The following is a 12,219-nucleotide window of genomic DNA, read 5'->3' on the forward strand; positions in this document are numbered from 1 at the left end:
GCGGGTTGTCATGCTGTCAGCCGGGCGCCAGGGTCCGGTCCTGCTACGGCTGCGGTGTTTCGGTAGGTGGCCAGGGCTCGGGACCTGCCCATTCCTGTGCGGCCCTGGGCAAGAGCCCTTCGAGAGAGTCCGGTTACTGTGTTGTGAATCCTTGCCTAGAGACGCACGAGATGACGAGGGAGAGCGCGAGGCGGCACAGAGGAAAGTCCCAGGCGCAGAGTCGCCTCCATCGCTTCGTCCGCGCGCCCGGGGACTTGGGACCAGATGTCTTTCGTCACTGGAAAGCCTCAGGGTGCAGACGCCGCGAGAGGAGTTACCTCCTCAAGAACAGGAGGACTCGAGTAGAGACCAGGGCCACTCAGTTCCCTCATTGCCGGCCTTGGCCCAGTCTGCGACCAAGGACAAAGAACTTCGCGTCTCTTCCTTGTCAGCTTTCAGAGAGGTGCCTTTTCGGGTTGGGGAGCTGATTTTAGCTGAGACTGGAAAGAGAGAAATACAATTTAAAAAATTATTTAGGTTGAGCAACGCCGGACACTTACATAGTAGCTGGGGGACAGTCCCGTTCAGCGAGATCGTGGGGAAGTTCCCCGGCCAGATACTGAGAAGTTCCTCTGGTAAGCACTTCATGCTGAAGAGGCCGGCATTGGAGGACTATGTATTACTGATGCAAAGAGGGCCTGCTATAACTTATCCAAAGGTAATGCGATGGGAGTTTAGTTGCATATTGGTTCCAGAGAGAGCAAAACTGATGCAGTACTACAGACCTGATATAATGTACTTAAAGCACATCTCAGGACGTTTCAAGCTTTTTTTTTTTTTTTAAACCAATGGCTATGACTTGAACATATCTTATGACTGCTCATTTTAGGACAAAAAAGCTAGAGTTTAATTTTAATTTGGGAGCCTAGGTTCTCTGATCTGTAAAGTGAAGAGACTATCGACCTAGTATATAGAGTGATGAGGACTCACCAGGCATAAAATAAGTGCATATATTGGTTCCCCATAATTCTTAAGTTTGTAAGTTCTTCAGCATTCAAGGGAATGTTGAAATCTTAGGGCAATTTTTTTTAATTGAAATATAGTCAGTTACAATATGACAATTTTTTAGTACCACTGTGGTGATATTTTAATCATCATATTTAATAAGGTATGTTATAAGTATATTTTATCAACAGTAGATATATTACCATGCTTTTCCCTTTAGAAAAAAAGTTTTGAATTAAAACAGCTGAAATTAAACACTAAATGTAAAAGAAATATCCTTTATAAATTACCTAGAGTTCCTTGTTACAGTCTTATACAGACTATCCATTACTAGTGGTTTATTTTAATCCTTAATCATAGTCACAGTCCTTGAGTAGAATGTTCCTTTGTAATAGTAACAACTCATCCTTCTAGTCCTAAATGAGGAATTATGATTCATTATTTCTTCAGCAAATAATCACCTACCTTCTATATTCAGGGCACTATTTTAGGGAGTCATACTGGTGAACCACAGTTCTTGCTCTCAACATAGACCTTACATCCTAGAGGGGGTGACAGTGAACAAATAAGTAAGTGAAAGAATTAGATAATTTCAGGTAGTGCTAAGTGCCATGAAGACAAATAGATTAACAATGACATTGTGTTGGATAACCTGGGGGAGGAGAATACTTTGTCAGGTGGGTAGAGGTCGCCAACGAGGTATATTTGATAAACTAATTAAGGAAGAGCCAGCTGTGTGAAGATCTAGGAGCAGAGTGTGCTTGCAAAGGGAAGGGTATTGCAGAGTTCCTGCTGTGGCCTGAGTGGGTTAGGTGAGGCAGAGAATGATATGAGATGTGATGTGGTTGGAGAAATAAGAGTATTTTATTCCATGTGCATTGGGTGACCATTGGAAGGTGTTAAGTAGGAATCCAGTCTATATTTTAAAAGGTCTACCTTGGGACTAAGAAAATCTTCCTGGAGGCTTTAGGCCAGAGAGATATCAAAAGCTCCCGATGGGAACTTTGTCTTTGTTTTACTGCATCGATTCTCTTTCCTCTTTTGACTGTTCCAACTTAGTCATAAAAAAAGGATTTTAACATTTCATCTTGCTTCCCCACATCTTTTTTCTCCTCACTAGACAAAACTGTGAGAGAATAGTTGTATTTTATAAAGTTAAAGATAAATCTTTAGTGCACTTTCTGCATTTCCACTTGTCACCGATGAAAGTCACAGTGTTCCATTCCAAGGAATTTAAATACTGGACTTGCTAGATATTGACTTCTCTGTTTATCTCACAAGTGATGGTGGCAGGAAATTTGACCTCAACTTTTACAATTTTGAAATGCTTTTTAAGAGAGTATCTCCAATGACTTTTGAAAGCTGGTCTCCCCCATAGAATCACATAGTTTATCTTAATATTAAAAGTGGGTCAATTTTAAATGAATTTCATAACAATGACGTGTGAAATGTCAACATTCCACAAGGGTCGGTATCAAACATTTTTAGGTTTGGAGGTGAAGTGTAAATGGCAACATTCCCTAGATTTTTAAACTAATCTTTTCAGCCAATTTGCATGTTTGGAACACTTCTATAAGGACAATTGGGGAGCAGAAATTGTTGCCACTTAAGACTAAAGCACAATTATTAAAACCTTAGGCTGAGGATTAGGTTTATATTATTGAATTAATTAGGAAGGGATAGAAATTCCTGTCAAGAAAAAAAAGTCTGAAAAGATTGAAAGCCTGAAGTCTTTTAGAATGTGTAGAAAACTCAATAGAAGTGTGATATTTCATAACTTTGGAGGAGTCTTCCAATAGCTTCAAATCCCTTTTAGAAAGAGGGAGGGAAATGAATAAATGCTAATCCCACCCAGATTTTGGACTGGAATTGCTTGGATGTATATAGTCAGATCCAGCCTCATCCCACTGAGACCAGGTAACCTGAATGGCAAGAAGCAAAAGTTAAAAGTTTTTTAAAATTGTGTAATTCTAGGTTTCTGTGTCTTATATGAAAGAGCGAGGGAAATAGAACTCCCTTCTCCAAAGCATTTCATTGAAATGACTGCCCAAGCTGCCTCCCATTCCTGTGTGAAGCTGTCTGTGTCCCCTCCCACCTCTTCTCCCATGTGCCTGTCACATGGGGAAGGATATGTCTGAAAGATAGCATTTGTGAATGAAACTTTTTGACTAATACATCTTAAAAATTATGTGTGTATGTATCATTTCATTCAAGCCTTAGTCCATTTCAGAAAATACATTTTGACTTTTAATTGGACAACTGTACATGTTGAATAGTTTCTTATGCAACCAAACCTATATTTAATACACAATTTTGTTGTGACTTGACAAAGGATCCGAGAACCTTTCCTATTTCTTTTAGAATTTTAATAGCATCTTTTATCAGAGAAGGAAAAGATAGGAAAAACTTAACAGATATGCTGCTTATTAGCAACTTCAAAAGGTTTGCTATTGGGGAAATGTTGAAATAAAAGGTAACGTTTAAATTTTCCTCTCTGTATAACATTTGGTGTAATGACCAGTAGCGTGGTGTTTAAGAGTTCAACATCGGTTCTATTCCTGACTTGCCCACTTAATTCCTGGCTGTGTGACTCTGGGCAAATTACTTAAGCTTATTGATTCCTTATCCTTACAGTGGGGATGATGATGCTTTCCTCATATTATTATTCTGATTAAGCAATGTTTCAAAGCAGTTTGCTTAGTTAAAAAGCCTGGCACATGGTGAAGTTTCAATAAACAGCTGTTATTACTATCATCCACGATATTCTGGTTAACAAAACAATTCTTTAGTTATAAAGTTTGGCAAATGGGTCTGCCTGTCTATTCCTGGTATCCTAATTCTAAATGAGAAGTTCATCAGTTCATGCAGAGTTTATGTAATAACTTCCTAACTGGTCTTTCTGCCTCTCAGTTTTCTCTCTTCTAGTGCATCCTATATTCCCCTGACAGATTAATCTTTATAAAATGCCATTTATATTACCTCAGTGACATGCCCCAGTTACTTACCAGGTCAAGTTCAAATACTTTAGCCTGGATTCAGGTCTCCTTATTGCTCCTCCTGAGATGGGCAAACTGTGTTTATTCTGCCTCCCTTTTGTTTAAAGCTGTTTCTCCCTTGTGACTGTTTCCTTAAATTCTTCATTCTGTGTCTTTAAGCTAGGGCAGTCTGCTCATTCCTCCTTTCTCTGAGCTTGTATTGTTACTTAACAACTTTCATTTCAATAGTATACTGAAGTGCTGCTATATTTGCTAATTGATTCTTTGTTTTTTAATTGAAGTATAGTCAGTTTACAATGTACTAAGTTCTGGTGTACAACATAATGTTTCAGTATACATATACATATATTCATTTTCATATTCTTTTTCATTACAGGTTACTACAGGTATGGAATATAGTTTCCTCCCTTTCCCCCTGGTAACCATAAGTTTGTTTACTATGTCTGTGAGTCTGTTTTTGTTTTGTGGATAAGTTCATTAATGTCTTCTTTTTCCTTTTCAGATTCCTCACATGAGTGATACAGTAATGCTAATTGATTCTTGAATCTCTCATTTCATCAAGTAAAATATAAACTCTTGGTAGGCAGGGCCAGAGTTTAATCCTTTTTTTTTTCACATTCCTTTTCTCCAAGCCCAATATAGTGTTTGTAAGAGTAGGTGCTTAGTACGTATTTATTGGTCACAGAGTCACCCATGCTGTGTTTCAATCACAGGATGTGAATATGATACTGTTGATGATGAACATCTACCCTGGTGATACTGTTTTGGAAGCTGGTTCAGGCTCTGGTGGAATGAGCTTATTTTTATCCAAAGCAGGTAAGAGATTGTGATAAATGAACTGAATTTAGATGACAAAGAAAACATTCTATCTGTTCATAACAGAAAGTTAAATAGATACAGATGTTTCAGAAAATATTCACATAACTTTGTGATAGAGAGCATTCTCCTCGAAATCAAATGTGAACAACTATTTTTCTTTTCATTTTGTACGTTTATTCAAGTCATTCTCTGTCTAATCCTCTCTATGTTTTGTTTGCTTTCTGTTGCTCCGTCCATGGTTTTTAATGCTTCTACTTTTTTTTTAAACTAAAATTTTTATTGGAGCATAACATGGCTATAGAAAAGTGCACAGATCATAAGTGTATACCTCAGTAAGTTTCTATATAGTGACTACACTCATGTAGTTATTACCCAGATCAAGATAGGGAAAGTTTCTATACCACAGAAGCGTCCTCAAATCCCCTCTCAGCCCTTATCCTCCCCAAAGGTAAAAGGTAACCATTGTTCTGACTTTTATCACCATTGATTAATTTTGCCTGTTTTGAACCTTATATAAAAGGAATCATACAGTATTCTAATCTTTTGAATAGATTCTAATCTAATCTATTCTACTTTCATTCAACATTCTGTTTGTAAGTTTCAGCCACCACATGTAGCAATAGTTCTTTCATTTTAGTTGCCATTTTGTAAATAAGTGACAATTTATCCATTCTACTGTTGATGGGCATTTGAGTTGAATATTGTGAATAATGCTTCTCTGAATATTCTTGTACTTGTCTTTTGGTGTACATGTGTACATGTTTTTGTTAATAATAGTGCCAAATGAATACTCAGTATGAGAGCATATAGAAGGAGGAGGGCTGTCAGCTGCTAGGGAGAGTCATATACTATCGGGGCAAAGAATTATAGTTGTTGTTCATGAATAAATTAACTGTAATATATAACTATTAAGATAAAGCTAGGTCATGAAGAATTTTCCTTTCTTTAAGGAAGTCTCTAAAAATTGTCAGTTGGTAAAAGTACTCCTTGATGGTAGCACCTGATCAAAAATCAAGAGGTATGTAGTAAACATAAATATCCGTTCATGTTCCTACCACTTGATTTCTGGTTATTCTTGTCCTAGTTAATTATTGCTCCCTTTGATCACATAATTCCTCTGATTGTCAGGGTTGCTTTGGCTTGTCTAGCTGCCTGTGCAGTGTTCCCTTTCTCATCTAATAGTAGACAGCACTCTCTCTGGGTAAATTTTTTTTAATCATTCACATTGTTCTTTATTAGTGCATTCTTTTTTAGCAGTTGTAGGTATATATGGGTAGATTTTGTAAAGATTACAGATAGAAATCTGTAGGCAAATAATTGCTCTACCCCTGAGCTATACCCCCAAGATTATAAATAGAAATCTACTGAATTAAACCTTTTGTTCTTTGACCTAATGCCATCACATATAAACATAATCCAGCTTATACTGGGTCAGAAAATTCATTTTGGGCTCCTCACATCTTTTGTTGGACTCTGTATAATCTGTGACAGATTCCTAAACGCATTTGACAAAGTGAATTTATAAAACTTTAGGAGACATCAGGGTGTCTGTATTTCTAACATCTATAGTATTAAAGGCATGCATGGCATGAATAATCCCAAACTGTGAGTGATCAAGAAATTACTGCTGCTTACCTTTGGGGTGGGTTTTTTTCTCCATAATTTTCTAGTTGTTTAGCTTATGCTACTATTAACATTAATTTTTATCCCTGAGAGCATGATGACTTACAGCTAGAGTTACATTTCAAAAAGACATGCTGGAAACAAAACAAAACAAAGACATGCTAGAGTTTAAACTTTTCATTTTCACTATAGACTGATCTGGGACAGCCTCCAAATGGTATCAAATCACCTCAGACAGAGATGGGTGGAAAATTAATTGCTATAAGTTAAAATGTAGTAATCTTCTGTAAAACTCCAGTATACTATGTTAAATAGTTTGCAAGTTTTTCAGACATGCACAAAAACACCAATATCTTTTAAGTATTTGAAAGGCCTAACTTCATCCATAACAAAAGAAATGAAAATTCAGACTACAGTCATAAACTATATGCAATTTGTAGATTGACACAGATAAAAGATTTGGTAACTCTTTGTTGGAGAGAGTATGGAGTTATAGGCACTCTAATATACTGTTGATCGAGTGTAAATCGGGTTTTTTTTGGAGGACAATTTGGTAATGATTTTCAAAATAAATTCACATACCCCTTGAGCCAGCAATTCCATTTTTAGGGCTTTATCCTATAGATATACTGGCTCATGTGTACAAAGACTTAGGCAAAATAATTTTCATTCCAATATTGTTTGTAATAACATAAGGCTAGAATCAAGCTACATGTTCATCAGTAGGTGATGGGTTAAATAAACTATGGCATAACCATACAATAGAAAATAATATCTATTTAAAAAAATACAATAGATCGTTAGTCACTGAAATGGTATTGGTAAGTAAGAAGGAAGGTACAACACAGTATATATAATAGGTCACAACTTGTGTTAAAAGCAAAGAGAAAGAGATAGTTGCACACTTGTATAAGCACCAACTGTCTTGGGAAGGGTGAATAACTTTGGTAATATGATCGCCTCTGAAGAGGGAGATTGGGGATTTGGTAGACACTTTGTAACCTTGAACTATTTGAATTATTTTTTCATATCCATGTAATTTAATATCTTTGCAAAATAAATTTCAGACATTTTTAATGAACTGATTAATATGTAATATCATTTTTTTAAAAAAATTAAGTTGGGTCACAAGGACGAGTCATAAGTTTTGAAATACGAAAAGACCACCATGAACTGGCTAAGAAGAATTACAGACACTGGCGTGATTCATGGAAAGTGAGTCATGTAGAAGAGTGGCCAGACAATGTGGATTTTATTCATAAGGATATTTCAGGAGCAACTGAAGATATAAAATCTTTAACATTTGATGCGGTAAGTTTTTTAAAGCGGGTCCTATGATATTACCTAAAACTGACTACAAAGAAAATAAGGACCACACTTCTTTTGTATACAATAAAGTCTTCCTTCATTATTTGCTCCATTTCTGATTCTAAGAGTGGGGGAATATTTTCCTTTAATATTAGATGAGATTTAAAGCAGAAGGACAGACTGAATTAGGTGCCAAAGTTGTTAATAAAAGTGGGATAATGATGAAATATTGGAGGAGTAGAGCATCATGAACTTTAGCATTTCTAGGATAAAGAAAATAATTTGGAAGCAGCATTGGGAACATATTGAGCCTAGCACCTGACCTAATGTGAGATTTGGGGGACTAAACAGGCTCCATTTTCGAGGGAGCAGGCAAGAAGCATCTTTAGATACAAATCATGATGAGGATGTAGGGGAGTGTTCATTAAACGTGTTGAGGATAGAGGCATATTTATTATGAACAAAGCTCCAGAAAGTTGAGTAGAGGGATTTGTGAGGAAGTGGAGCAGAAGGAGGCTGAGTTAGGGGAGAAGCAGCAGAGTAGTAGGAAGAGAAAAGGATAGATGACAAAAGGATGCCATTTTAAGCTGTGACCAGTGATGGTGGAGATGTGGGACATAGAGGTATTAGTTGAACACAAAGTTTCAGAATTCCAGTATAAGTTGCCTTATCCTTGATGATGCCATTATCAGTTCATAGTTTGACACTATGGACTGAGGTCTGGGTAAGGAATCTTCTTTGCTTGTTTCAATTGGCTATGGGAAGGTTAGATTATTTTAGGGCCTCTATAATGGACACTAAGTGAGAAATGAAGTAAAGTTCGAAGAGGTGAATTTTATGGTTCTTCTCTCTAATATAAAAGAGCCAATAATTATAGTGGGACAGATTCCTGGATACAAGGACTACAGGTTTTTTTTTTTTTTCCTCATCCTCGTTTGGCTTGTGTATTATAGCTCAATAAGGGCAGAAGGAGGACTTGCTCTATGCAGGCCATCCAGAGGAATGTCACAGATACCTGGGAGGTTAATTGGTCATCAGAATTTTGCTTGATGAGCATGAAACACAACAAAATATTTTAACAGTATCATTACAACCATGTAGAAATCTGTTGAATCATCCATCCCTGATCTAAGGGAAAGAATACTCCTTATTAAGTCTATTCAGTTGAATCTTGAGTAATAGTGCCAGATGAATACTCAGTATGAGAGAATATAGAAGGAAGAAAACTGTCAGCTGCTAGGGAAGAGTCATGTACTACTGGGGCAAAGAATTATATATGATGTTAAACTACTCATAACAGAGACTTACTAAGTTAAAGCTAGATTATAAAGAATTTTCCTTTCTTTAAGAAAGTCTCTAAAAAGTGTTAGTTGGTAAAAGTGCTGCTTAAAGGTAGGACTTGAACAAAAATCAAGAGGTGTATAATAGACATAAGTTTCTATTCATATTCCCACCACTTGTTTTCCGGTTATTGTTATCCTAGTCGATTATTGCTTCCTAGACTACTTACTTCCTCTCCTAGCTGCCATCTCACCCCCTGGGCCTTCACACTTCCAATCCATTCTCTTCATCTCTAGATTAATCACATTCTTGTACTGTCACTCTTCTGCTGAGAAACCAGTTAGGAGCTTTTCATTCAAAGACTTACGGTGTCCTTCAGAATCTGATCTCAGCCTTCCTTCTCTAGCCATTTATGTAACCTGCCTACACACCTGCCATCCAGAATGATGGTAAATGAATAAAAAAGGTGTTAAACCACAAAGACAAAGAGAACAGAAGAAGAAAAATGGCTAGTAAAAGATTCTTAAAAAATTTTAACAAATTTTGGAAACAGCCTATCCGTCAAAAAAGGAATGGACACGATGGAATACTAACAATAGTATTATTTAACATAGTGAAATAAATGAATTATATCTACATCAATAAATCTCAAAGACATAGTACTTACTGGAAGATGAATTACGCGAGAAAATGTATGGAATGGCCACATATGTGTAAAATTTGAAAAACAGTACCATATATTGTTTGTAGCTATATACATTTAGCTATATACATTTTACATGTTGTAAAAGCATAAAATTATTCGGGAACATTACCAACTTTAGGACAATGATTATCTCTGAAGAGAGAAAAGGTAGAGGTGAATAGAGAGAAGTAAGTTTTAGAGTCCATTCAGCCTGATTCACTCAGGCTCCATAATAGCCAGTATGACCTTGGGTAAGTTACTTAATCTTTCTTTGCCTCGGTCACCTTATGTATTAAACAGGAATAGTAATTAATAGTAACAATAATAATACCTATTTCATAGAATTGTTGGGGATTAAATGAGATTTTTCTGTAAAGTACATAAAATTGTACTTGATATATAGTAAGATTAATTTAATATTAGCTATGATTTTCATCATTACTAGTTTTCTCCTTTTTCCCTTTTCTCCACCTGTTTAAATTCCACTCTTCCTTCAAAGCTTAGATCAAAGGTAGCCTCCTCCATGGACTATACCATAATCATCTAAATTGAGGATTATCATCTTCCTCTGAATTTCTGAACCACTTTCTTGATTCAGCAAACATCTATTAAAGACCTGATGTGTGCTATGAACTATGCTAAGACAAAAATGAATTATACATTTACAGGAGCTTTCAATCTAGAAGAGATAGACATACAAATAATTATTAGAAAGACTCAGAAGCATGAAACACTGTGGCTGTAGAATTGGGTCTAATGAGGAGATGAAGGTGCAGATGCAGTCATGAGGGACTAGATAATGGAGAACACTTGTGTGTCGGGCATATGGACATTATCTTGTAGATAATAGGGAACCACTGATGAGTTTTTAAGTAGAAGAGTAGAATGTCCAGATTCCTAGTTTAGAATAAGTCTGGTGGAAGAATGGAATTTACATCATCTATGTCGAAAGCTATTGTAATTGGAGGGAGGGTATAGCTCAGTGGTAGAGTAAATGCTTAGCATGCACAAGGTCCTGGGTTCAATCCCCAGTACCTCCATTAAAATAAATAAATAAATAAACCTAATTACCTCCCACTACCAAAAACATTTTTTTAAAAAAAGGTATTGTAATGTTTCAACAAGATATGTTGAGGTCCTGACCTACGGCATTAGCAGTAGGATGAATTTGAGGAATACTAAGAGGTAGATTTGTAGGCTTGGATAATTTTAATCCAAACAAAAGCATCAAAAGCCTACATATTCTCAAAAGAGAATTCAAGATAAAGAAAATAATGATTCTAAACTTTCTGATTTCAGTGACCAGTGAATGTTAGCTTAGCATACAGCATTCAAGAGGATTGGCAGGTTTCTTGGTAATCTTGACTTTTGGTCTTTGTCAATAACATAATAAAACTACAGTCAGAGAAACCCATTTATCTCCATAATGTTGGCCCTTTGATTCAGTCCTTGAGATCTTTACTTGGATATCTAATAGGCATCTAAAACTCAGATCCAGGTCTGAATTCTTGAATATTTCTCCCCAAGCTTGTTCTTCCCATTGTCTTCATTTTCCTCAATAGTATATGACATCTCCATTCTTTCAGTGGCTTAGGCTAAAAACATTGGATTCATTCTCACTCCTCTCTTTCATAACCCACAGCCAATCCTAATTCTAATTGGCTCTATTTTTTCAAAATATATACCACTTCTCATCACATCCAATGCTATGTTCTATTGCAAGTCACCATCTTCCCTTGCACTCTCTTAGCCTTTTCTATATATACATTTTAAAAATATGTCAGGATGTACTTAATGCCACTAAATTGTACACGTGATATGACAAATTTTATGTTTACCACACACACAAAAGTTTAAAAAGTCAAACCATGTCTAAAACTCTTCAGTGGCTTTTCTCTTCCTGAGTAAAGCTAAAGCCTGTAAGATTTTACATAATCTGTCTCTCCCCGACTCCCACCACATCCCCAGCATCTGAGAACTCACCTCTTACCATTTTATCCCTTCTGTCTCCACTGCAGCGACAGTGGCCTTCTCAGACTCAAGTATCAGACAGCCTCAGAGTATTTGTATGTGCTGCACTCTCCATCTGAAGCACACATCCCCCCTAAATTTCCACAGGGTAAGCTTAATCGTTTTCTTCAGGTCTCTTCACTGAGCAGCCTATGTATAAAATATTACTTCCTTTCTGTGCCCTGTCACTCTGTTCTTCATATTCTCCTTTATAGTCCTATAGTTCTTCATGTCACTCATCGCCCTCTCAATTATATTTATTGGACTTCTGTTTAATGTCTGTCCCTTATTAGAATGTAAGTTCCTATGGAAAAAAAATACAATAGAAGCTCCCATTATATTTTTAACCACTTAGCAAAGTGCTTGGCACATGGAAGGTACTCAATAAATATTTGGTGAATAAAGTAATAATGAATGATGATTATTACTGTTTTTTTTAAATACATAAACAGTAGAATAATTGCTAATTAAGTAAATATAATGATGTACCACCTAGATTAGGTTTCTGGAGTT

At 36.3% G+C, this 12,219-nt stretch overlaps 1 protein-coding gene across 1 annotated transcript in view; it reads left to right on the plus strand.

The window, feature by feature from the left end:
• Nucleotides 1-12,219, plus strand: part of TRMT61B (tRNA methyltransferase 61B) — a 15,250-nt gene continuing 3,031 nt past the window's right edge. The window contains exons 1-3 of the mRNA XM_072937976.1: nucleotides 1-697; nucleotides 4,694-4,796; nucleotides 7,543-7,733. Of these exons, the coding sequence (XP_072794077.1) occupies nucleotides 11-697; nucleotides 4,694-4,796; nucleotides 7,543-7,733 (981 nt within the window). The 5' untranslated portion in view covers nucleotides 1-10. The remainder of the gene's footprint in view (nucleotides 698-4,693; nucleotides 4,797-7,542; nucleotides 7,734-12,219) is intronic.

The sequence above is a fragment of the Vicugna pacos genome, chromosome 15 (assembly GCF_048564905.1).
Source record: "Vicugna pacos chromosome 15, VicPac4, whole genome shotgun sequence".
NCBI lineage: Eukaryota > Metazoa > Chordata > Mammalia > Artiodactyla > Camelidae > Vicugna > Vicugna pacos.